At 39.4% G+C, this 26,849-nt stretch overlaps 1 protein-coding gene and 1 long non-coding RNA gene across 3 annotated transcripts; one reads left to right on the top strand and one right to left on the bottom strand.

Moving 5' to 3' along the window:
* The first annotated feature begins 785 nt into the window (after positions 1–785).
* Positions 786–19,830, top strand: LOC134881334 (uncharacterized). Its single transcript, XR_010168039.1, has 4 exons — positions 786–1,098; positions 12,087–12,184; positions 12,362–12,409; positions 18,321–19,830. It is a non-coding gene; the product is annotated as an uncharacterized LOC134881334 (long non-coding RNA).
* On the bottom strand, positions 16,671–26,797 carry pax1a (paired box 1a). 2 transcript variants are annotated; one of them, XR_010168037.1, is made up of 6 exons: positions 26,513–26,797; positions 25,191–25,820; positions 24,021–24,154; positions 23,376–23,589; positions 22,505–22,679; positions 16,671–18,240 (listed from the first exon to the last, which is right to left on the bottom strand). XR_010168037.1 is itself a non-coding variant. In XM_063908569.1 (5 exons), exons 1-5 carry the CDS (start codon positions 26,514–26,516, stop codon positions 22,570–22,572), a joined length of 1,092 nt encoding a protein of 363 aa, XP_063764639.1. In that variant the 5' UTR covers positions 26,517–26,796; the 3' UTR covers positions 22,084–22,569. The 2 variants fall into 2 exon arrangements, 1 of the variants encoding a protein (XP_063764639.1); XM_063908569.1 differs by lacking the exon at positions 16,671–18,240 and having other exon boundaries at positions 22,084–22,679; positions 26,513–26,796.
* Between the last annotated feature and the right edge of the window lie 52 nt (positions 26,798–26,849).

Below are 26,849 nucleotides of genomic sequence, written 5' to 3'. Positions count from 1 at the left end.
GGGCGTTTATTCTTGGCCTTAATCTTTTAGCCTCCCTCTTCCGTTACGCCGTGAGAACTACAGTAACAAACAAGATACATACATACATACATACATACATACATACATACATACATACATAGCCCAAACGTTAGCATAGTGTGCTACAAATATAAACAAGAAAATAAGACATGGCGCACACATAAACAATACCTTGTTGGCCACTTGTCATGAAAGGAGATTCTTAAAATGTCTTCTTCTGCTGATACCTTACAACAATACTGCAGCAGCTTTGATAACGACGTCTGCCCACGTTGTGCTTCACAGTACGTCACACAAAAGGAAGTACTAACACAAAACTGTTTCATTCTGCGCTGTCTCTACCCGACCCAGAAGGGACGATTAAAGCATATTCCAGTTTGCTTACACTGTTTATTTAAATCCGTCACTGGTTCCCAACCTAGTATAACAAACTCTGTCCAGTTACCGTGCATAGGTGTCACACTCTAACACCCTCTAGGCCCTCTCTGAGGGCTTAAGATATTCTAAAAAATAATACTTAAAAACATTTTTTTCATTATATATATATATTGTGTATATATTTGTTAAATTATATTTGTATTTAGTTTTACCAAAATAATTGTTAACATTTACAAAAAGATAAATCCTTCGAATCTGCCTATTCAGTTTCTGTTGGAATGTGGAGGGTTAAATGAAAGAAGCTCCTTTGGCCTCTCTAGAGTTATTGGGAAGATAGGAGGCAATTGGTGGTCTGGCTATAAATGCACAGAGGGCCCAGCTATAGTAACTAAAGAGATCGTAATGTCAAATGACAGTACAATTGACCAATCATATCTTCCCTCTAAATGGGTGGGCTTTATTATCGAGGACTCTATGACAAGTTCCGCCCGCTGTCAAACTAATGGGAAAAGTAGCTAGTTAGCATCAGAGCTAACGTCAATTAGATGAGAACGCTGTCATTTGAATAGCGTTAAATACAAATTCTGAAGTTCCACAAATGCAAGAAAACCGTGGATTTGTGGATCTTCAAGGAATTTTGAGAAGCATTTTAATATCAGCAGTTACACCCGATACAACTGGAAGACAGGATCGACAAGGGTAGGCAAAAGTTATTTTCAATGTAGGCCGCCGTGCCGACTTTCATACTGCCTATCAATTGATCTCCAAATTAATTAATGTATTTTGAATTAGCTGTGCCGGTTTTAACAAAATTGCCTGTGTTGTGTTCCAAAACGCAAGGATCGCTGTTCATATAAATTATGTTTTGTGTGGTAGGGAGATCCGGTTCAAGATCCGATCTTTTGCTTTTTCTGGCGATTTTCTTTGGTTCTACCCTGTAGCACCCCTTGTGTTTCCATCGCTCAGAGGCCGAGTTTGCGTCATTTTGTAACCGTTTACGTGCCCTCTTATGACCCACACGGCGTTTTATCTGAATCAGAATCAGAAGCATAGACTGTGAAATTAGTCGCTGATTTTCTCCCCAACTCCGCTCACAACAACACCAATAGAGGACTGCGTCGGGTCAATGCTTGTGTAGTTTTTAATCATACGAACCCCGATTAGGGGGGGCACGGCCCTCGAATGCCCCCCCTTAGCGCCGGCACTGAGCTGATGCATAACTTAGGCCCCGTGCCCACGACAACGGTAACGACAGATAAACGTAGAACATTTCGACAGATGTGCCTATCGTGCACACGGCGACGGCGTTTTTAGGAGTTGAAAACGGAGAAAACGCAAACGCCCCTCAAAGTGGAGATCTTGAAAACGTTCCAGTCTCTCGTCGCCGTAGGAACAGTTCAAAACGCAGAAGTGCGTTTTTTGCACAGGTTTTTTTTTTGCACAGGCATCTGGAAGTGACGTTCTAGCGCCAAATTTGAGCCTGCCCTTTGATAAACATGGATGAACGTGTGGCGTACTGTTATTGCGCGGCGGCAATAACAGTACGCCTAGTGCAAACAAAGTTTGAACTAGGCGTACTGTTATTGCCGCCGCGCTTCGCCATTTTCTTCTAACTGACGCGGAGGAAGTAGCCACAAAACAGGCATTTGGTATTGTTGCTACTGCCACCTACGTCCGGGGCGTGCTTACTTCATCGGCAAACTGCGAGTATTATGAGTTTTATACGTTTTCCCTGTTCCCATGGATAGACAGATATCCACCCCCAAAACGCTCGTGAGAACGCAGATAAACGCAGATAAATTGTGGAGGGGAAAAACGGACATCTGCGTTTTTGCTTCAGAGCGTTGTCGTGGGCACGTAGCCTTAATGTGTTTCAGTCTGAATTGACGCTGTTTGGCATCACAACGCTGTTATGATAGTTTCTCTGGCATTGGACAGGTGATGTTAGCATAGCAGGCGAAGATACTCTGAATATCTTCACTACTTTGCTATCCTATTGTGGCATAAGTCGTTTTCTTTCAGGCATATTTTACTGGCGTAACTTTGGTTTTGATTTTACTTCTGATGGCAACCTGTGTAGCCCATGTATTGATTCCATCCGATAGCTGCAATAATACAAAACAACAGGAAAACGTCTGCCTGCTCTTCCCAATGATCAATAACAGTGAAAGGTTGCAGTTAAACTGTTAGCACTCTTGCTGTTGTAAGCACAGTTACCACAGCATTACTAGATAGCGCTACTTCGGCTCAGCCACCTCAATGTTTGTTGTGATGTCAAGAGGGGAAGTGTGCAAGTCATTCTGCCCAAACTCTGAATGTCGTCCAAAACCCCTGCAAAGAAAGTACACAATTAAGCATTTTTCTGCCATATCATTCTGACCTGCTCCAACATTTTAAATCTTTTTCACTGGGCCATGCTGAACACTTACACTAAATTTCATGGAAGTAGGGGTGGTAATTTCCGATACTGATATTCAAACTGAATCAATGAAAAAAGAACAATTGACTCAAACATGCTAACAGGAAATGCCACATTTTACAGGTCATTTCAAAGCCAATGGAAAACTGAAGACATGTCGCAGTAAAGCACAAGAGGACATGTAAATCTCTCCTTACAGATGTTTGTGGGAATATTATAATGGCAAGGCGGTAGGTCATAATTTAGTAGCAGGCCTTGTAACAGGAGGCATATTGTAGCAGTTCTCACACTGCTCCCTTGGGAGCTGGCAGTGTGTGTAAGCTAAGATGTTACTTTACCCAATGAGTTTTTAAAGCGTTACTGTTTTTTCGAACACCTAGTCCTGTGATTACACGAAAAGAGGCTTTACACATCTATATTGTAAACCTCGCAGTTTGGTCAGGTGTTGACCAGCTAGACAAGCCAGACTAGCATGCTAGAAGAAAAAAAAAAAATGCCTCGATCACACGCTGGAATGCCTCCACGGGTCAGGGGTATTTATTGATGACATCTGTTCTGGGTAAAAGGGCCACAGAAGGTACAAGTACATATGGAAGTCTCTTTTCACATTAGAGGGGGCTTTTCCTCCATGACTGCGGATGTCTAGGGTGTTTGTCCCCTTTTACCATGTACCCGCTCCTGGCTTACACTTCAACTCTGCGCACATGTCAAATGACAGCCGTCCATTGAGATTTATCAGGGTAAGATTTATGTTTTTTAGCAGCCAGCTCTCGCTTCTTAGTAGCCGTGCTCATTGCGGGTGGTGTTTTTCTTCCTGCACATTCTTATTAGTTTAGTTTATTACAGCAGCACGTCTGGTGAGGTCATTTATGGCCAACCATGGTGGTATGACAAACTCATTTATAATGGTGAGGCTTCAGCACATTGGGTGAGATCACTTATGCCTTCCTCCCTTTCCTTCTGCTGCCCAGACACCAAGCTCCATAGGTAATGAAATCATCTGTTTGTCTGTATATTTGCCCAGGGATACGATGGACCTGGGGATCACTGTTGTTGGTCTGCAATCGCTGGCTGGGGGGCCATTTCACACTCTGATGAATTTCTTGACCCACAGGTACTAAACACTATTGAGATAATATGAGAGAGGGGCGGCAGGTTGGGACCACATGCTGTTGATGTAGATCACCAATTGACCGAAAAACACAGATGGAAAACACTGCCTCTGTATAAATAGGTTGATCACAGATGTGTGAATTGTGACTTAGAATAAAGAAGATTTAATAGCTGCGTTCTTTCACCCTTTTTGTAAATATAAGCTAAAATGATCAATATAAATCCTATGACTGAAGACAAAATGTTCTCCTTGACTAATTTGTTGTCATTAGAAGTAAAACATGCCAGTAATCATAGTTGTTGGAGTAGGAGTTGAAGAAGTGTTGAAAGATAATTAGCAGCTTAACAGCATGTGTACCTCTAAGCACAGGTTCCCCGCTGTTAATGAACTTATGACCCTGATCCCAGAGGGACATGTTCAGACAAAGATAGAGGGCAGCAGAGAGATTTAGACGTGCTTATGGAACCTGTGTGGTCTCCAGATATGCAATGTGCAGTCCAACACACACATTCGGGCCTTGGCTGAAACTTAGCCCTGATTCATACTGCGTATCCATCTGGTAGAATACCCAGCAGTGTTGTACCCAGCTCTCTGCCGTTCCCATCCAGAAGAGAAAGCACACCGACAGAAGGACGCACAAAGGAATAAAGCTGTCCAAATGTCCCAATCCCGAATGATGAAGATGCCACGTTATTTGCTTATTTTGAAAAGGAAGTGCTTGCTCCAATAGATGTGTATATTTAACATTTTCAAAATGAAAAATGATGGTAAAACAGGCAATGTGTAAAGACTGGAACTTTTCCACATAAAACACAAGGATCTCTGTTTTGCCACAGCGTTTTTCACATTAATATTGGAAATATATTTCTTCAGTTCAACACACAACTCTATGTCTATGTGCAGTAGTCAAAACTTTAATATATCTGTTTTCTCTGTAAACATTTCATATAATTCAGTAAAAGGGTTTCATAAGATGTTGCGATACATCTGTTTTTCTTTTGCTTTGTAAATCACAAAACACTTTATATCCATTTGTTAAAAATGACTTGAAATGAAATTACATTGCATGCATTATATTTTGAAGGCAGGGAAAATGTTGCTGTTGTGAAAGAGATTGAGAGTTTTTCTCATGAGGACAGCAATGCACAATTTATCTCCTTTGGTCGTTGGATGTAACGAGAGTCGTATCTGTGGCAAAAAACTTCTCACAGTGCAGCACAGGCGACAATAAGGAAATGTTACTCATCATTTCATTAGAGTGGATCATACCCAGACTCTTAACAGGTATTTATGTTTTATTAAAAACAGTCTCGAAATTTCACCAGCAGAGTCAGTGATGGGGTCTTCTTTTACTGACTTTGAATGAAGGCAGCTGAAGAGGATTAGGCTAAATGTCCTTGGAAAAAAAAAAGGCTCACCACAAGAGCTGAGGAAAAAATGTTCAGCAAAACACTGACCGCTTGGTGTGTTCCAACAATACTAAGTTTGGCCATCTTGTCATGGATGCAGCAATATACAACTAAAACTATCCTTATTGAGATCAGCTAAAATGCTTGCCCTTAAACATATAGAATTAATCATAATTTATGTACACTTAAACGCACCGGACACAGCTTTACTTTAGTATCTATTGGACTGATGCCATCGACTTGACACAGTTACCTACCTTGGAATTGACGCACACATAGGCAGTCTATAGTGCTTCCCCATGGAGACAAATATCAAGGTCAGTGTCAATGTACAGCTGCGTTGTCGGCAGCTGGAGAGTCATGTTCCAAATAAATTGTCGGGATGAAGTAGAAGGTTTTAACACTGGATGAACGACAAAAGGAACAATTCTGCTGCAAGAAATATCAGTGTCATGTGTGGATTAGAACACATTTTTTGAGTCGACATGTAACCGTCAGTTTGTTTGCATTTTAGCGTGCAGGAAAAAGTGAGCGCAGATACCATTTCCATTTTCATCCTTTACCACCCATGTGGATGTTTCTTAGATTAAGATACCTCCCTCCACTGCACACAGTCAATGTGCCCTCATGTAGGACAAACCCTGCACAATCAGTTGGACCACAGCCTATTCAGAATTGAGATTGGAGAAAGCACATTTTGGCACTTTTGCATTGGCTGGGTAAAAGAATGACGCTGACAGGGATGAGGATAAAATGCATGTTGCATGGGTGGCATTTTTCCTTTTTTAATTGATAGGCATAAACACAAGATCCCATTTGAATTGCTTCACAGGATTACAGATGGTCCTTGAGAAGATAAGGAAAGCACGATAGGTGAAGGTAAGAAAAAGCGACGTGGAAGGAATGTTTAAATATGAGAGACAATTCCAGCATTCTCTCAGCTGTTCCAAAAAAACAAAACAAAGAACGAGCAGGGCAGAAGAGATCATGTTAAACAAGTTGGTGGGGATGTGCAAAAGTCGAAAATCATCAGCACTCATTTTAGCCACATCCATCCAAACCAGTGGAAAATAAATGATATGAGGACGTGCTGACATGTTGAAGTTTACCCTAATTCTCCTTTTGGCTCACGCTCCCCTGCTCTAACCACAGAGAGGATCTTTGCTCCGGTCTGGCTCACTTTGCAGCACTGAAGTGCAGGCCAGCTCAGTTTAGTCATTATAAAACTAAATCCTGCTCACAGTAGTAACTGCTGAATGGGTAATATTGATGTAAAGCCTTTATTCAGGAGGCTAGCTCTGTTGAGGATATACATTTAACATATTTAAATAATAGCTTTATGACACAATGTTGTATCAAATTACATATTTTAAAGGTCTCCTATTATGCTATATTTGATCAATATATTGTAGAGCAATATCTATACAAACATGTCTGTGAAGTGTTTGCTCAAAATACCAAACAGATCACCCATTGTAGCATGCCTCATACCCCTCTATTTCAGCCCTGTTCCTGAAGTGCTGATTCTGTGACTGTTGCTTTAAATTTGAGCTGATCTGAAGCTGGCCACGCCCCTTTGGAGCGTCATGCTGCTCTCTGTCTGAAGAGAGAAGTTTCTAACGGAGACACTCAGCTAAATGCTGCCGTGATTAAACACCATAGTATGTTCAAAACTACATCAAGCATTATTTCTGAAACACTTATTTTTTCAGTGTTTACCCCTAGAACAGTGACATTATATGTATTATATAATACAACAACTCCAAGTCCCTCCTGCGGACATCCTGCACCGAGACACAGAGGTGCTGCTTGAGGGGATTCAGCTCGCGACTTTATATTGCGGAAGATAGGTTGGGACATGTCACGTGGGTGGGACGTTGCCAGGAGTTCAATGTAAAGCCAGCCCACATTTCGGTTTCGTTATGACGTCATATCGGCACCGCATCTGGATCAGCTCGTTTGCACCCCCATTTTTAGAGATGTGGAAAAGAGAGAGGGTTATTTTTTCTGTGAGTCTCCTTACACATTGGGGACATATTTATGTATAAAAGACATCAAAAAGTGCATTTAGCATACTAGGGGACCTTTAACTAGTTCATATTTACATTTTTCATAAATAACACATGGTTTCAATTTCAACATTTTCAACATTTTCTTTTCTTAAAAAACGCCTTTTAAATGCACATTGTGTCTTTGATGTTGGGCCCTATTTTCGAAGAATTTCTATGATGTTGTCACCGATAATAAAGTTTATCCATTCTGTAAAACGATTGGGAAATACATATTAATATCAGATTATTTTCCGTATTTACCTGAGAACTGGGAGTCCCCCCCACCTGCATGCAGTGTTGATCCTCTAATCCCCTGGATCTGAAGGTAAACAGACAGACTCTCGGATATAAAGAGGGACACTCACAATATTTATTTAAGAGATTCAGGCTGGAGGAGGGTTACTCACCTGAGCACTGGGAATGGCTTTTGTGTGGCAGGACAGGTCAACAACATATCCATTTTCACTAGCGGATGGGAATGTGTTTGCTCAGGCCTATCTCCGGTCTCATAGAAGCCCATTTCATCCTGAACGGATTATCATCCGCTGATGGTATCTTCCATTCATTTTTCACCTCGATTGTCCAAAAAGGACCTGTTTGATTTCAAATAATTTCTAATAAAGTTTCTGTGTTGCTATGATTATCAGGAGGCAAAATGTGATCATTTGATCAGAGTTTAGTTTAACTAAAACCTCATTAGCTGTAGTTTTTAGGTGACAACTTGAAGACTATTCCTCACCTGTTGAGGGCAGGTCAGCGCCTGTCAGACCCATAAAGCTCTTTGCTCAGCAGCCTCTCATCTTCTGCTTTTAGCTCTTTACCTAAGCTAGAGGTAAGAGATTTGGTGATAAAGTGTTAGTGAGATTAAAATGCTGAAATGAATGATACAGAAAATGATATGTCCCTGTTTTTTCTTTGTCTTTATTACACTATATATAATATTAATCTATAAACTACTGGATCAATTATACCAAAACGTGTTTTCCTAAAAATAATTTTGCCCCTCCTCACAATACGTTTTGCATTCTTCCTCAGCCATAGAGAAAGAGTTTTTTTTATGATATGTTATTTTGTAGTATGTTGTAACCACAACTCAAGCTGGCACACCGTAAGCTGTGGCTAGCTCTGGCACAAGTATCATTGCAGCCAAATAAATAACAAGCAGAGCAACTGTAAAGCTACCATAACCATGTATTTTACATTGTAGATATAACCACAAATGCAGCTGCACGCCGAGCAATAATCATATCCACAGCCAGCTTTACCCAGCACAGCCAGGCAGAGCTACTGCAACTGTGCTGACAGTGTATAATGTTCGAGCTTGGTCTTTGAAGGAGTAATGAACAATAAATTCATATTGTAAAATGTAACTTAATCATTACTTTTATCTGCAGTGTTTTCTTACACAGCGAGTGTATTAAAACTCACCTCATGATGGCCACAAGCATACATTTGTTGGTTTTAACAATAGAGTTGTTCTGCATGCTGTTGCTCTAGTTTTACCTTTTGTTGTGTATTGTGACTGGATTGCGCCAACACGTGAGCTGTTCCTATGGATAAAGTTAAATGCAAAAAAAAACAAAAGTGATGGTCTATACGTTATTGAGCAAGAACTCCAAATGTTATGCGAGGGACCGCACAAAGAGTATGATGAAAAAAAGCACAAGAGTTCCCACAAAAAATCCCATAATTACCTGTGTGGGGCTTCAAATTTAATACAAATATTATTTGTCCTCATTAGGATGGATCTATACTGATTTCAATGAAACTATGTGTTTTGAGCTTATTAGCTAATGATACCGTGTTAACATGCTAAACTAAGATGGTAAAAATGGTAAACATTATACCTGTTAAACATCGGCGTGTTTATAAACATGTTGTGCCTCACAAAGTTGATAGTATGACTGTAGACTATTGGAGGTGTTGGCTGTCTCTTTTTAAATCAGTCCTCAAATCAGCACCAACAAACATGTCTTTTGTACCAAGTTGTAATATCTTAAACAGCTTGGTTGATACCAGCCAATATATTTGTAATTGGATGACTTTCATCCTCATTAAACATAGCAATCAAGCCAAAGAATGCTTCAAAAATCTATTCCAAGAACAAAACAAAAATGACTGGAGTCAAGAACTCACTGCCAGATCATCTAGCCCCAATCTGTCATGTCAAAACATTTCCAGTGCAAACAAAAAGATCCCTGCAAAGTAATCTTTTAATTTATTTTGCTTCAACATCAGGTTTTTTGTGGATTTGTCCTCTTAAAATTATAGCTGTTCAAGGTAGGCTTGCTTGGCATGATTGATTGCTACGATGACAGCATACAGTAACAAGTCATGTTGTCTCAATTCATTACACTATTTTATAGGGTTGGGTAGGAAATTAGCACACAGCTCTGGGTGTTACCAAACACAGTATTATGGTTGACAGCTTGTCAAAGTGAGCCCTGCCTAATTACAGTTCCCATACCCTGGGGGAAGAAGTCAGTACGGAGCTGTTGTCTTGTGTTTTCACATGTCTAATTACATTGCCATGGCAGGATGAACAATCCACTAAATATCTGTGAAGTATGACAGCAGACACTGAATGATGCTTTGACTTTTTGCTTGAGTTTTTATTTTACTTCAAGAAAATGTCCCTGCTACTGGTTATAAAAGACCACAAACATAAATGATGAAGCTTAACGGGCCTCAACTGCTATTAAACCTAATTTTCAGTATCAGCATAGTGTTTTGCAAATTATACATAGTCTACTCGGGATCTTGCAGACGATAAGGACTCTCTTTGGAGATTGGGGGAAATGGCTCAATTTGGGCCTTTCAGACGCACTCACAGGGAGCTGTGCTTGTGCCTTCAGTCGCCGGTTCAGTCGCGGTTAGCTGTCCGGTATCTCCACCTAAAATCAGAACGCACCAACAAAGAGTCAGCGTTCATCGACAGATAGATCCTGAAGCTGGGAGAAGGCCCGGGGTGTTCAGATTTTGAGTTGTTGGAGTTGGGCAAGATTACCTCGCTGGTGCCAAGTTTTATTTTGGTGTAGGTCCATTGCGAGAGCAATCTCAGACTGTGTGGCCTTATGGAGGACATCCAAACGGTTAAGATGGAATTCCGTGATTGTTATTGAGACCTGAACCCCACCGTTCCTGAAATGATCTCTATCTGCCAACACTCCTTGAAGCACACAGCTATTCATTAAAGATGGTTATCGGCAGGTCTGAGACGAGAGCTGGGTTTTCATGGGCAGTCAACGAGGCAAGATCATTGGTTAGCATCTAAGATTGAGACGGCTTGACTTTTTTTGTACGTGTTTGCTCACAATTAAGGCAACATCAAACGGTCTCACAGGTATCGTTTTTGCTCCTTAGATGTCACTGAGAGAAAGGGGGAATAATGAGCTTGCACTCTTAAAGCGCACATGGATACCAAATCGATCAACGTCCCATAACAAATAAACATAAAATATGTGGCAGATGCAACAAAAGATCAAAGCAGCGCTGCTAGGGATTAGCCGCGCTCGGCTGCCTTTGGACTCAGCATAGCGTGAGGCAGCTATTATTTCTGTCAATGTCATATCTAGACCCTATATTTTCCATGCCTGAGTAGTCCATCTATCTGGCAGGTGCAAATCTGCAAGATTTTTTCATACAGCAGCTCATACATGGCGGTGGTTTAGATGGATTCCATATTTGTCGGTTTCTTTCATGGTCAAGTGATTGCATGTTTTAGTCAGACAGCCGGGTCATTTATTTTTTCAGGGATATGGTACCAAAAGTCTGAATGCATTATCAGTCCGTCACTTTCATGTCTTCTTTGACCCTTGAATGTTGGTTCTAAATTGTAAAATCTCTCATCTCTGTGCAGCTTGTGCACTTTTTCTGACCTAATGAAACAGCTAACACTTCCTGGTTCATAACTGCAGGCAATAAAGCAGAAATGTGCGTGTGCGTGTGTGTGTGTTCAGAGCTGTATTGTGGTTTGACTCAGCAGTAGAGGGCTCCCTTTTCCCAACTTCTTAATTTGACACTTCAACAGGACAAATCACAAAATGAACATGGACTACTGTTTTATTTTTCAAACTTTAAGGTACATTTCAAATTTCTGGGGATTGTTAAATTTTGGTTATACAACCCCATCTACAAAATAAACACAACTTATATATATATACAGGACCAATATCAACATGTGCTGTAGTTCTCTTAAAAAAAAAAACTACATTTAATGAAAAGCTATCGTTGTTTTACTATTTTGGTCAGCATACCCCCTCACATGCTCCAATAAAAAGTAATGCAACTATTTCTGCTTCAGCTCTGTATCTGAGATCTTTTTCTCAAACCAAGTTATCTGTTTTGATTGAGTGGGATGTTTGCCAGATAGGAGTTCCCCTGCCATTAATCTTACTGTGGGTCTGAGTGACAGACCGGATTATCAACTAAAACTTTCAGCTACTTGAGACTGCTACTGATGTTTGGCTTTCAACAAGAAGAAAGAGTGGGAAGCTATTCTTCTGTTGGAACAGAGCAGACGCTGGTGTAACTTAAGCATTGTGGAAACCCTCAGCAGCCCCATAGCATTATCTGGACAAACTAATATTTACCCTTAAGACAGAGCAAACACACTCATTTACTCTGGCTTTATTCACTGCTTGGGCATTGTTGATGGATTAACTCTAATGATGAAATCCAACCTATCTTCTCAGTTTGATCTGAAGGCTTCACTTCTGAGAGTGCTGTGCATCAATCACTTGAGAAGTGAAATCAGAAGAAACAGTTCTACACAAGGAAGCTGACAAAAATGGTAATTATTGGTTAACTTTACTCAATAATTGATGCCAATAACATGACCAATTACAGACTAAGATAAGATCTATGCTTTCTAATTGGTCATCAGCTGCTTCACCATCAATGTGCCCATTATTAAGGAGACAGCTTCCCACAACGATGGAAATCAACAACAGTCTGTTTCTTTTTTCAGCTGGGTTCTGAGGGATTGGGGATTTACAGCCGTCTGAACATGAAAAAGGCAAGTAACGAGTCGGTTTGAAGTCTGACCACAGTGCGGTGCATCTCCGTTTGAGTCAGGTCTGTTTTGAATAAAAACTGATTTGCCTCCCCCCTCCTAAATTTGCTCTCAAGTCTTGTGCATTGACGGAATGCACAAGACTTGATGGTCCTCCTTTTCTCACCAGAGTGTAATAAGAAACTGTTTGTAGAGGACACTGGTCATAAAGGGAAACACCTGCAAGGATGAGACTGAGGGAATCAATCTTCCTTTATCCCCCCTATCAACACCAAATAGAGAAATTAGATTCTCCTGACCTAGACGTTAGCTGCATGCGATGAAAGTAGAGTAACGGCTTTGCAGATTGAGACAAGAGGAAGGCTGGATGTGGAAAGATACTAATGAATGCTGTATGAAAAACACAAAATAGCACATGCATCATGAATGCTGGAGGGATTAGTTTGGTTATTGTGAAATGTCTTGTTTTACTCACAGTTTGGTTGGTTCATGAAGCTTAGCCAAGCACAATAACAAAAACTATAACAATGTAAAAAGGTTTTTTTATTTTTATATGTTGGATAATTGTAACACTTTGGGCCTTTAGGTTTAACTTGATATACTGAAGTGAAGTGAAATGATAATAATATTAGCTTTGATTCAAATCCATTCATGACTGATGATATAACTATATTTAATCATTTATAAGCTGTTTAGAGCTGGTGTTGGGAAATTAAATATATTATAATTCCCTCTCTAACACCTAGTTTATATTGCTGTGAAAACATTTACTTCAAGCAACTGTTTACTATGTACTTTGTGCTCAAGTTTTTAAGTTTTAACTAAATGAAGCGTTAAGGCGTTCTTATTTAAGTCAATTCAACCTCAGTTAACTTAAGCTGTTAGCAAGACTGTGCAAGAGAGCTAAGGTTAAATAGCTATCCTTCTGCCGATTTTAACATGGATTTTCTGTACACAATGTACTGGTAGCATTATCACTTTGGACATTTAATGGGCCTTGGGATAGAGACATCTGTACCCTTTGACCCCTCCTGACGGCAGGCCTGGTTAAGGACCTGACATGTCTAATTCGTCTTCATTGTTAATTCACAAGCTATTTTTTATTGATGAATATTCTTCTTTAAAGCATGTTGTTTGGTAGCGGGACTGATTCAACCTGCTTGGTTAATTTTGAGTGTAACCGAGCAGCTGCAGGCGCATCACCTTGCTTTCCCCGACATGTTTACATTGGGCAACCAGTCTGTCTGGCAGGAACAAACTTTTGTTTCGGGGAAATGTGAGCCTTCCTCTCAGAATTTCCCTGTGTGCATTTGCAGGTGGACCCAAGATGCCATGATGGTGTCTCCATACACCGTCTTGTTTTTAATGGACAAAGACTCAGCATTCTTTGGCACTCATCAGGCTGAGTAAAACCTTGACGATTTCACGTGTGTTTATTTGTTTTTTCTTTCGTGTGACGGACAGAAAGACAGACCTTGGATTTCACTTATAGAGAAGCAGAGACCTTGTTAACTCAGTAATGGATAGCCCTGGTGTACTCGGAGACATCCTCTTCATTATTTTGCCACTGAGAGCAGGAAGAGAAGACAAGCGCTTCCTCTATCACTCTGACACTCACCTTGTGTCCGTCTCAGCTAGCAAGACACCGAGAGCGACCTTTTGTGCCATGGAGATGGCTAATGGCTTTTCTTTGTCATTTCCCATGAAGGAACACATACTAGACATTTTTCCTAGATAAATAAGACAATACTGTCAAGTTACACAATGTACAGTACACTGTTTACCTGTACCTGAAAAAGTGAAACAGCATGTGTTTATGATGTGATTTATGATAACTGTATTGTAATGTTTTGCAATCAAACATGCATGGTTCAAACCTTGCATGTTGTTGATTTACACGGTGGGGATCGATGTTCACATGGCTCCACATGGTTTTAACTTCAGCTGCATTATTTTATTTTATTGCCAAAACAAACACGCTTTATGCACTAAGCTGCTTATAAAACTTCTCAGCCAGAGAACACAAAATGATTATGTTTCTCATTGTGGTGTCACACTTGACAGACAGAGAATTGTAGCTGAAAGACAGAGGGCTCACTCGACAATTGAATGCAGTTTAAGCATTTCTGCAGAGGCCCACCTGGCTATTGTGGCTTGGAAGTGTGACTGGTGGTTGACTCAGTCTGCAGTGGAGGGTGATGACTGAGAGGTATCCAGTAAAGAGTAGCCACCCACATGGCTCTCTATCTCGTCTGCACAGAGATCCACGCATTTCACGTATTTCATTGTATTTTTTTTGAAAAAACTAAATACAGACAGACTTCTGCAATAAGTCCCCTCTACTGCATCTGGTGCTATGATAATATAATGTGAGCTTTCCTTTCATACCGATTCACTAAATAGTTTTCTTGTGTGCATATTTAGCAGATACAATTGCATTGAAGCAAATAATGCACAACAATAAATACTGTTCTCGTTATCGGTATATTAAGTGTCACAAAAAAATCCGTAGACTTTGAATACAATTATTGACAGTATCGACTTTTGCCACACACACACACACACACACACACACACACACACACACACACACACACACACAGAGATATTTGTCACACACTTTAACTACTTTTGTTATAATGTTATGTTGCTTTGTACTTCTAGTCCACTACATTTCATGTTGTACATTTTCCCTTTTACATTTATTTGACAACTGACAAACTCCAAAATAGGGTCTACTTGCTCACACATCAGTAAATGTGACAAAACAAAGGGTCCATTGTACATAATGAGTTCACTATTGATAATAGTACTTCTGTACTATTCTTAAGTAAAGGATTTGATAGAGGACTTTTACTTTTAATTGAGAACATTTAACAAGGTGGTATTGGTATTTCTATTTAAAAATAAGTGAATAAGGTTTGTTTACTGCTGCTCTGCATTACACTCTTTTTCATTTGATATTTTAATACAAAGGCAAACATTATTTGCTTGTTAAATGTGTGTTGAGGAAATGTTTCTGTCAAATACAAAGTAACATGGTAGGCTAAAGTTAGCATTTTAAGGTTTTCCTCATATGAAAATATAAACCACAGATTAAACAGCACACCCCTATACTACTGTCCTGTGAGCATGATTCCAAACATAACTAAAACATGTTCTCCTGTGTTGCTTATACCAAGCATATTTCAGTTTCAGACACTGTCAAATTCCTTTTGAACGCACACACCATGTCATGTTATCCTTTGGTTATTTCCATATTGTTGGTATGTCATTTGGTCTGGCTTGAGGAGCGTACTCCCCTCCCGGTGGAGTGGCTGTATCAGACTCTTCATTCAGTTTAAACCCATGTTTTTGCCATGCCAAATTAACAGCCACCCTTTGGGTCAATGCTGCGTGCGAGTGTTGAGATGCGAGAGGCGTGTCTGAGTGGAAAGCACCAATAACAGCAACATGCATGCTTCTCCACAACTGGCTCCACTCTGTGCTCTTCAAAGGGTTGACTGCAAGACAGAACAGCCTTCTTGGCCTCGCTACATACGGACAGACGGAACAGAAATAGAGGCTGTTTAATCCTGATGACAGTGTCAATATTGGGAAGGTCACACAGTTATGTATATGTTTTATTTAATCCCGGATGTTTCTTATGTAAATAGGTCATGCACGGTTTTGTAGACGTGATCCTCTCTTGGTTATTGGCCAAGAAGTTCCGTAGAATCTGACAACTGATAAGGGCTGGCAGTGCTGACATGGCGCCGTTGTCACAAACGCCCAGGTAGTGGTGGCAGAAGGGAACGGTCAAACATTGATGGACAGACATTGTTGTTTACCTTTCATCTTTTGTTGCATTATCTCTTTAACTCATTACATCAGGACAGCACTCACTCGGTCTGCTGTAGTCATGCAATTATGAACAACCGGTTCTGCATGCTTTAGTCCTGTACATCAGGCTGGTGAACTCTATTTCCTGTTATCTCATCTAAATACTGAGGTGATGCCAATTCAGCACACACAAACTCGGTTTTATCTTTTAGACTACACATACAATAAACTGAGCAAGCATGATGAAGTTGCTTTATTAAACCTTTTTTAGACCATTTTAGGCCTCAATAAATTCTGTAAATAATTAGTAAAGTGTTTTTGTTTTTGAAGTAAGTCCCTTTGAGATCACAACCTTTTTTGTAAAAGTCACAAATAACAACATTTTAAAAATGACATACTTTGACATGATACATATCATTTCAAGAATTCACAAGAAACATAAAAGGATGAATGAGGGTTTATATATTGCATGGTTATTACATTCTTGCATAAACAAGTCTATACTATAAATGTTTTGTTTATACATTTATTTCCAAAAATGATCAAACACAAACAACTTTATTATTCAAGCCATTTTATTCTAGCAAAAAAAACTGGTTATTGTTTCTTGTGTTAGTATGTAAAACGGTCTGCGTTGGGCTTACAGTATAATCACAGTGAGATGTGTGACTGGTTTTCATGGTATCTTTTATTCAATGAATTATAATCAAGCAGTTACTTTCCTACTTTGACTTCAGGCAATCTAGGTCTCTAATATAGCTAAGTCTTTCTCAAATAACCCAAAGCTGTATATACAAAGAAACTGTTCAACAGCAAACTGAGTTTGTATTCCCTGTTTTACACAGGTGAATATTTCATATTCAAACAAGCAATGGCTTCCTGACCTCTAATATGAAGGGCTGAACCCTGTGCTGAACTGTCCGCCTTAAGGGAGAGGCAGCGTTATGACAATGAAACAAATTATAGGAACTATATTTGGTCGTTGACATTCTAGTAAAGAACAGAAAGAGGATGTGGTTGGAGTTTCACACACTTGTTTGCATGTATACAAAAATATATCCATATCCATTATGGGAACACACACTCTGTATGTTTACATGAACTACAGAACCAAATATATATTACTCAACAACTGAAAATAGTCCCTATTAAATTCACTATTTACTCCTGTTTGACTGTTGATGATTTTGTGGAAATAAGTGGGCTTTAACCTGACAGTATTGCGAGATGGAATAACGCATCGTTGCTTTTTATTTTTTCTTGGTAATTGTTGACATTAAGCATAAATCCAAGTATATATATATTTTTTAAATAAGCCCAAAATGTATGTTCCAGTGCATCTAAACACATAAATGTCTATTAATTCATTTCAGAGACCCAGCAGAGTTGCTTGCAGGATTTTTCCTTCCAAATCAATAGACAGTCCGGTGGTTAACCACTCACATTTTTGAGAGAAGAGTCATCATCCTATTATCACCTAATAAGAATTTGAGCCAAAAATTAACTTGAAGGCAACCCTTAAATCCAACTCCACATAGTTTCTTTCTACTGGTAGCCTTTGGCATGTGTGTGGCAACATTTAGCACAGTATATGTTTCAGCGCTCTTTAAATAAGTCACAGATGGGCAGTTGGGCAGAACATTAATTCTATAGTCTCCACAAATTAGAGAGGATCTTCCTGTATGGAGGACGTCTCTCTGTCTGTCTCACGAAAATAGACTTCCACTACGAAACTGCTGACAAATTTTCATAAAGAAAGTTTGGACTTTCCAGTAAAGAACCAACACTACATGTTGATAATTGCATAAACACAAATTACAAGCATTCTTATAAAAATATGTCTGCTTTCAAGCCAGTGTCTTCAAGGAGATAATTTTATTTCCAAACATAATTTCATGCTCTTTAGGTCATTCGTATACAATAATCAAACTGGGCACTGCAATTCATCCAATCCTGTGGTCGTTCTCTTTATTGCTGTATCCTCCGAGGTCCGAAAACAGCGCTGGAATCTCCTGAGAGCACATGTGAAATGATACGTTTTCATTTAGAAAGCCAAATGTCATCATCATGTCTCTGTCTCTTTTGCTTTTAGAGCGTCTGGTTGATGTGGTGAGTTGGCAAAGCAAGTAAGAACATGGGAGGGAGACATTTATCATCCTCGAGACTACAGAGCTGTAACTGCCTGCTTCAAAATCCTGTGGAGAGTCAGCGGAAAAAAAAGAAAGGGAGAAAATGCAATGGTGATTGCATTACAAGGATGACATCGCTGCGAACCCACTGCTACGGTGTTTAAGTTTAGGGTGCTAAAAATGTGAATGCCTCACTTACAATTTGGTCCAATAACAATATCTATCTTCTCTTGCTGTTATTGTCAAATGTTGGTGCGTTTGTATAATATTTTCCTACAAAAGATCTGTCAAACCATGTAAACATGAGGCTGGCAGCTATGATTCATGGCTCCATTTCTCCCAAAATGATATCCTGCTTGTCAAAGGCCACGACAAGCACATGTTTCAGCATTGCACATGTTTGCATGCAACACGTTTCCACGACAAGTCAATTCATTTGAAATTTCAGGCGTGAGAGCTACTGACTTTCTCTTTAGACTTTGACTGTTTGCCAGCTTGCCACTCTCTTTTTAAAAGGTTTGTCTTGTGTCTTTCTTTTGCTTTTTCCAAAACTTGTCTGGCCTGCTGTTTCGCGATGTCCTGAGATGATCTGTTGTTGACTTTGATTCATGTGAAGGCAGAGAAGTGAGTGAGTGATTGAATCCTGGCCAGTCTGGGGTAGTTTCCCCTCTTAACAAAAAGAACAGATAATGTAAAATGTCTTAAATCATACCAAGCCAAGTGTCTAACACATAAACTGAACTTTGGTCTTTATGTAACACTCTATTCTTCCAGTACACAGGTCAGACCTTGATGAATTGTTGAAGCTAGGATAGTACTTTTTCAAGAATCTCTCTCACCATCTCACCTCTGCTCTGATTTTTAATACTGCCCAATATCATATCCATTAGGATCAAGGAGGCCAGGTCTCCTATCCATCTCTCCAAGTGTCTGTTTAAGCTTGTGGCATTTGAGAATCCTTTCAAGTTTAAGTTGCAGAGTTGGCACTGTCAAGAACCTGCAGTTCAGAGTGTTTAAGTCTGGGCATACACACTTCTGTGTTTCAGTTGTTTCATTGAAAGTCTGGCAGTTACACTGCAAAACGTCTCCTTTTGACCCTATTACCAATAACAGGGATTGTATTTAAGAGTGTTTAATTCATATTTTATATACTAGGAGTCATTAAAATAGATGTTTTGTTTGCCTATATATATGGTTATACAGTATGTCTAATAAAGATTAATTCAAGGTATGAAATTATTTCTGCTATTTCCAAGTGTATTGGGTCCAATCTTAACTGCAAAAATACATCCCCTGCACTGGACACCAGAAAATATGAACAATAATCATTGCATAATAAATTATCAAGACATTCAAAATGTATTGAAATAGCTGTAGGTATAAACAATAGGTGTTCATCCTGTAAATCACAACAACCTTAACAATGTATAAAAAGAGGGCTCAGTGGGAACTATTAGAACTATTGTTCAAAATGAATCCAGGTTTGTGGGATAAAGACGTTGCTTCACAATATGTCCCGTTTTACCCATCTCAAAGCACACACATTGAAATTAAAGTAATATTGTGTTTTTGAGCTCTGTTTCAATAGGAAACAACGAGCCCACCTGCTGCCCCTCGGACACAGAGGCTCTGCAGAAGACACAGTGGGGGGTATCACTTTGCTGCCCTGATTGATGACCATAGGTCCCGCAGGAAGTAACCCCGCCACCATGAAGGAGTGTTTTCTGAACCCCAAGTGGTATCCGGGAAAACAGATCGACTCCAGTCAGGGAGCATGTGTACTCATAGGCCATCTTAATGTTTGGATATACTGAGTCACATGGGATCTTGCTGCAAAAAGGGGGAAAGGAATCAACGGCTGCAAAATAGAGCAACCCAAATCCAGTGTGTATCCTAAAGCCTGCCATTCAGACTGATGAGTATGACACGTCAGTGCTTTGTCTTTTGTTTTAAGCATCAGAGCACCTTGTGGATAACTTAATTCCCCTTTTTATGATCCCTTTTTAGAGCAGTTTTTTGTATCAGTCAAGTCCCTGCTGACCTAAAAGTGAGTTTGATATGGCTGCCCATTCAATGGTCATGATGGTATATAACATTTGAGAATCACAAAACAAGGAAGTTTTTTTTATGAAGCAAAACATAACAAAACAAATTCTTTAGTTTGGTAAAAAACACATATTAAAATAATAATTTCTTACCCTTTTGGAACAATATATTTTTATGTTGGTTGACTACTGTCTTCAATATAATCATTAAACCAAAATCCAAATATAAATACAGTATCTGTAAATCCACACGATCCTTAAATGTTATGCTCATTTTGTTTGGGATGAAGTATGGTTTGCAAATATCACTAGCAATGTATGTTCATATTTCACAACCTTTTTTGTGCTTTTTAATACTTATCTTAATATAAATGCAGGGGTTAATTTCTCTTTAAATTGACCGGCACTTTTAAAAAGTGTGAAAACCTTAAAGCTGATCTGGCTGTTTAGGCCAGGCTGAACATTGAATATTTACAATCAATAATCTTGAGAATGAACCATGTTCAGTCGAAACCTAGTCACAGTATTTCTTTGTCTGCATACACATTAACCATAAAATATGTTAAAAATGTGCAAAAAAACTATGTATTAACTTGATTCACTTTGTTCCCATTGGGTAGATAATACATTTACATTTATTGAAATTGAGATTACATTTTGGTTCATCATTTGGGTAAAATTCTAATTAAAAGGTTAACTGTAAATGTAAGAGAAACTACATTCATGATTATATGTCCGGCTTCTCATATTAATAATAAGGGAATCAATAAAGGTATTATTATTTTTTAAAGTAACCATTCAGTCTATTTGTGATAAAACAACATATTTGTTTTTATTTATGTGATTTTTTAATAAAAGTTCATTTGCAAATTAAAGCCACATAACTTAAACTGTAATAATATAAAAATGTAAATACCATTTCTGCATTGCACAAAACTTAACTGTATATTATAAAGACTGTTGGGTTGTTTTATTATTGTACAAAAGCATAGTAAAATAGATGGCAGTAGTAACTGGCAGTAATATTTAGTGACGAATAATTAAATTCACCAAGGAAAGCTGTGAGAAGGTTTTTCGTTAGAGAACAGGACTAAACGTGTCTGAGAAGAATTTACAGGCCCTTATGGAAAAATAATAATAATTTATATACGGGAAAAAACACAACTCTGCTGCTGCATGTGGGTGAATTTTGACTGTCAGCTGCTCTCCCGTGCACACTGTTCATTAACGTGCATGATCACATCTCTGACTTCCATAATGGCAGGTATCATTTACAAGTGAGATAGCATCAGCAGAGGCGCCCAGTCTGTTTAACTGTTGGGAGGTTACACCTGAGTCAAGATATTACTTTGCCCCTAATGACAAAATTACCCAATATATTGAAATGCACTCGATCATTTGTTAATTATATGATGAATTCAATGCATTATTACCAGTTTCAGACTCAGAAGAGTTCTCACAAGATTGAACTTTCATTCAGAGAAATTATGTCACTTATTTCTATAAAGCAAGGTAAACCCTTAAGAAATGACCCCAAAATCGCTTCTGGAGTTACAGAAACTGTAGTTTAATGTTTTGGGGAAAATGTGTGTCCGTTTCTTTAAACTGACAAAATCAAAACTGAACCTCACTGATTTATAGGCTACAACCAATGGGATGAATCAAAAATATGAACAACAAATGGCATTTAAGAAAGCCTTTATTTTTGTTAATATTTACAAGGAAATTATAAAAATATATAATAAAAGCTTTGGCAAATATTTTACATTTAGACAATTTATCTCTTTGTTCACATCGTCACTGTATAGCATCGAGATCATAGTCACAAATTAAGATAATATAATATATGGCAGATTAAAGAATAGCCCTTGGTTTTTATAATAAAACATCAATGACAGGTTGGAATAAAAAATGTGTTCTCTAAAAAAAAAATCCTGCAGTCTCAATGAGAGAATAGCAACACGAAGTTTTCAAAAGGAGAAACAGCTTACATTCATGTAGCCATGAAGGCCGGTAACTGCATTCACAATGACCGTGAATGGGCCTGTGTTTGACTTAGCTGCAAACACTCGGGGAAACAAGCCGTTAGCGTTCAGACTTACTGTTGGAGTTGTTGAAATGAGTTCACTTTATTTCGGTCTGGTTATTAAGGTGATATAAGTCCAGGTTATGATGATGAGGTAGGGAGACTGAGTCCATGCACACTGTTCAAGTCTTCATGTTGCTGCTGCTGCTGCTGCTGCTGCTTGCTCAGGGTAGTGGGCGGTTTTCTGTCTCCTGCAAAACCCAAATAAGACATTCAAATCTTTGTTTACTCCCAGAGACAGAAGCATCTAACGTGATTTATTTTCCAATAAGTTCTCAAAAGTTAAGCTCTCTATCAGAACACGGAATTATTAACAAGCAGTCTCTTTTCAAAATGGCTTTTCTTTCATTCTATGTGTAAAAATGTCCCTAAACCACCTCGCAGGCCATGTCTGGTTGGTCAATATTTAATAACTGACATATAATTGGGCTTCGTCTGGGATTTGGTAAATGTTTACACTCGTTGCGGTCGTTGCTTATTGCGAACGTGAGTGTGCGTGCAAAAGGCACAAAGAGAGGGAGAGAGACTGCACCGTACTCTGCGGGAATAAATGGATACAAATTGAATGCCAAAAGTTGTCATAATTAATTGATCGAAGTAAATTGTCTAACATTCTGTTTTATATTTTACATATATGAGAATATGTTCAGGATATTAAAATATCAAAAACAAATGACATAGCACTTTTGGCGCTAGACTAATGGTAAGAAAATTCAATAGCGTGGTGTTTTTTTCTTCTTCTATGAGACACTAGAAAATATAGTTTAAACAAATATTTGTTTATAACAAATATAATTTAAAGCCAGAGCATGCCAGAGTTAACGTTTTTTTTTTTTTTTTAGGATTCTACACATCTGTCAGTTTCCACATTAAATCGTGGTCGCTACCTTCTCGGGCCTGGTGCTTGAATGTCATCGGTGAGTGGATCTCCCCCGCATGCATGCCCATTCCACCGCCTGGATGCGACAGGGCCGGGCTCTGCGGCTGCCAGTGGTGGTGTCCCGGGGCCACGTATCCGCCTGCTGGCCCGCTGTACACGCCGTACTGGTTGGAAGGAGAGTACGCACACGCGGAGACATAACCGGACAGTGTGGATGAGGGCTGCAGAAAACCGATAAGAAACGGACAAATCAGCAAACCCGGAAAATGTTCTAATAGTATTTGACAGTGGCATGTGGCCTCCAGCTTCTCTAACACTAAGTGGTTTAAAGGAAGACGGGAGGAAATACACCACATTCACTCTAACTTAATTAAGCACAAATAACACTAATTGGAGTATTCACAGATGTCAGTCTGCCTCATTCGTAAAACAACACATTTAATCAACAGTAATAATACTCTGTAGAGTTTCAGGGGTAAAATCTTATCAAGCAGAGATCTGTGGCCTTACATGACTGTCCGGGTCCCTGATATGGAAACGTTTGACAACCATGCCACAGGGTTTTGCAACGAGAGATACTTTACTAAGGCATGCCCATTTTTGTCTATAAACTTTATGTTGAAATGTTACATTATGTACACATGTATATTACCTGAGCGTATTTTATGTCAGCGTCAATGGCTGTTTTGTCAATCCCGTTGACAGTGTGAGTCGCTGGGAAAGCTGCTCTGTTGACGCTGCTCCAGTCCTCCATTTTCGGTGCATATCCCTCTGTCCCAGCAATGGCTGAATTAGAAACAGTTATAAATCCATGTCAGAAATGCGCTAAGGTTAAAATTGCTACACAAAAGTGCAGTCCCATTCCTTTATAATGTGTTAAGGAAATTAAATTATAAGTATTAGAAATTATTTGCACATGACTTTGAATTGTTTTATTTAGTTACATAAATGTCACAGGCTTTATTTTTTTTCTATTTTGTTTATAATACATTTGACAAATAAAAATGGGCTATAAAATGTATTTCATTTTCAAAATAGCAGTCTTATCTAAACTCGTTTTTAATTTAGAGTTATTTAAACAATGACATCATGAAATATCGAACTTAGAATAATTAATAAACTCCGTAATTGTTTATAAAAAAAGGGGTGTATTATACGATTATCGAGTCTATAGGGAGTGTCAAAATCTTTAAAAAACAAAACACACAGAAAAACGATTACGTTTAAAGGGAACACCAAATACATATTATATATTAGTATAAACATGTTTCCCTAATTTAATATTTATGTTGGCAATTGTTTACTGTTTTGTCAATACAGCTCTACATTGCATCACGTACAATTGTCTTATGCATACAATTATATCGTCAAACTGTTTCAATATAAAAAGGCAACATTTACAAACATGTGTCTAGGTTATTTTTTGATATTGTTGTAAAAAAAAACTAACACTGGGCCAGGTGACTTAGCCTAGAAGCAATGACTGAAGGACCATAAATGCAAAGAAAAATGGCTGTAATCACTACTTGAGGGATTAGTGGGGATCAAGCAGGTGAGCAAGGTGTTTGCAAATGCATCATCCCATGAAAAGGCCTATTGAGAGTGGCCTTACTGCATTCCGGCTGAATGGTGAAACGGAGGCCTGTGCCACTTGTAATGGACACATCGTCCTGCCAGTTTCCAGAATGGGTTGTACAGAATAATGTGGCAATTCATCATGCTGGAGAACACAATAATAACCAGCTGCACGGGTTTATTGAGCTGATGTGAAAACAGAGAGGCCTACGCTTTCTCACAGGCAGAGAGTGATTGTTTTCCTCACCTGAGGGATCCATAAATGCTCGTATACCGAGAATGTTGCTGACGGTGTGTGCGGAAGGCCATGCCCGGGATATGCTCATATGTCCAGCCGTCATCGGTACTCCAGAATGGCTGCCCATTTTAGCGCCAGTAGGCGACATGGCGTTGGGGTAGGAATACGGGTAAATGTGGTTATAGGAGAGCCCGGCCTGTGCGGAGGCTTGTTTATTGCTCTCATACTGGTTGGGCTGGGAGAGATTTCCAATCTTGTTGCGTAAAATCCTGCTGATCGAGCTAACCGACGGGACATTGTACTTGTCACAAACTCCATCTGCCAAAAGCCTGTCCCGGATCTCCCAGGCAAAGATCCCGGGGTCGCCTTGTTTGTAATCCCTGATATTTTTCACCACGTTCGGCGTCGTGACCCTCGGTTTGCTTCCTCCGATGGCACCGGGTAAGATGGAGCCCGTCTCGTTGTACCTCGCCAGAATCTTGCTCACGCAGCCATGAGAGACTCGGAGTTGCCGGCTTATATCGCAGGGTCTGATCCCGAGCTGGGCCAACTCCACTATTCTTAAGCGTATGGCATTGGGCAAGGGTCGCCCATTGACAAACACACCGCCGAGCTGGTTTACCTCTCCATAGTTTTGCTCTGCAGGAGAATGGAATCACACAAGTCATATATTTACACTGCATGAAGTGAGAACACATGCATCTCTGACATGTTACAATGTACTATCATCATGTTGTCATTTTGATGCACTTCCTCTGCCACAAAATATAATTTCTTAGAATAATTATATGTATTTATTGTTAAAAGACAAAATGTTCAGGCTGCGGACACAGGCCATACAGCTCCTGTAATTTTCACCACAAATTGAGGTTACAGAGTTCTATCTCATAACATGTGTCAGCCTACACAGACTGCTAACCTCAAAAGCTATTTTGCAACTTTATAAAAGTTTTTTTCTTAAGTATTTGATTCAGTTTTCTCCCCGCCAGCCCTGCATACACAACAAAAAATACAACATAAAAATGGCGATGTTGAGGAATTGACACTCGAGAGCTCTTCAAAGACTCACTCCTCATGGGATAATTGGTGGTGTGGTTCCATTTAAAGATTTAAAGCTTTAAACAATGCCTGCTGAATAGAGCTGGGAAAATCCACCATGGAGAAAACTTGACAAGTTGTCGTGCAAAAATAAGACACTCTTGATTTGCAAATTATCTGAAGTTGCAGAGAAAAAAAGGGAACATTTCTGTCTTTACGCAGGCGTGGTGAGTGTGGATAAGCTTCCACAAGATTCCTGCCAGAGAAGCATGCAGATGGTAACGCGGGCTTACCCATTTGCCTATACGTCTCGAGATGCCAAGGGATATAGGTGCCCCTTCAAATGGCTGAATGCGTCCGAGCGAAGGCAAGAGAAGGAAGGGGAACGGGAGGAATGAGCCCCAGAAGAGGAAAATAGACCTCTTTAAAATCTCCTCAGAGTGCAGTGCGCCCCCTTCTTTTTTTTGGAAACAAGTGACCGCAAGGTACAATGGCACCGAAGTGATCTTCATCCGATAAAAGCAAATTGGAGTTATCCCGGGGAGTCCGTCGTTTGCCGAAATTAATTTGACGCGTCCTCCACGTCAATCTTCGCTGTTATACGCTGAGCCTCTGCTCTGGTTTCATTGG

Source organism: Eleginops maclovinus, chromosome 19 (assembly GCF_036324505.1).
Source record: "Eleginops maclovinus isolate JMC-PN-2008 ecotype Puerto Natales chromosome 19, JC_Emac_rtc_rv5, whole genome shotgun sequence".
Taxonomy (NCBI): domain Eukaryota; kingdom Metazoa; phylum Chordata; class Actinopteri; order Perciformes; family Eleginopidae; genus Eleginops; species Eleginops maclovinus.
This window is presented reverse-complemented; position numbering and strand designations above follow the sequence as displayed.

Excerpts from the sequence above, each read along its gene's own strand:
- pax1a (XM_063908569.1), bottom strand. Across the intron at positions 24,155-25,190 it reads AGCATTTATGGATCCCTCAG|CCATTGCTGGGACAGAGGGA; the intron begins GTGAGGAAAACA and ends TTTCTAATTCAG. Across the intron at positions 23,590-24,020 it reads CTGACATAAAATACGCTCAG|CCCTCATCCACACTGTCCGG; the intron begins GTAATATACATG and ends GGTTTTCTGCAG.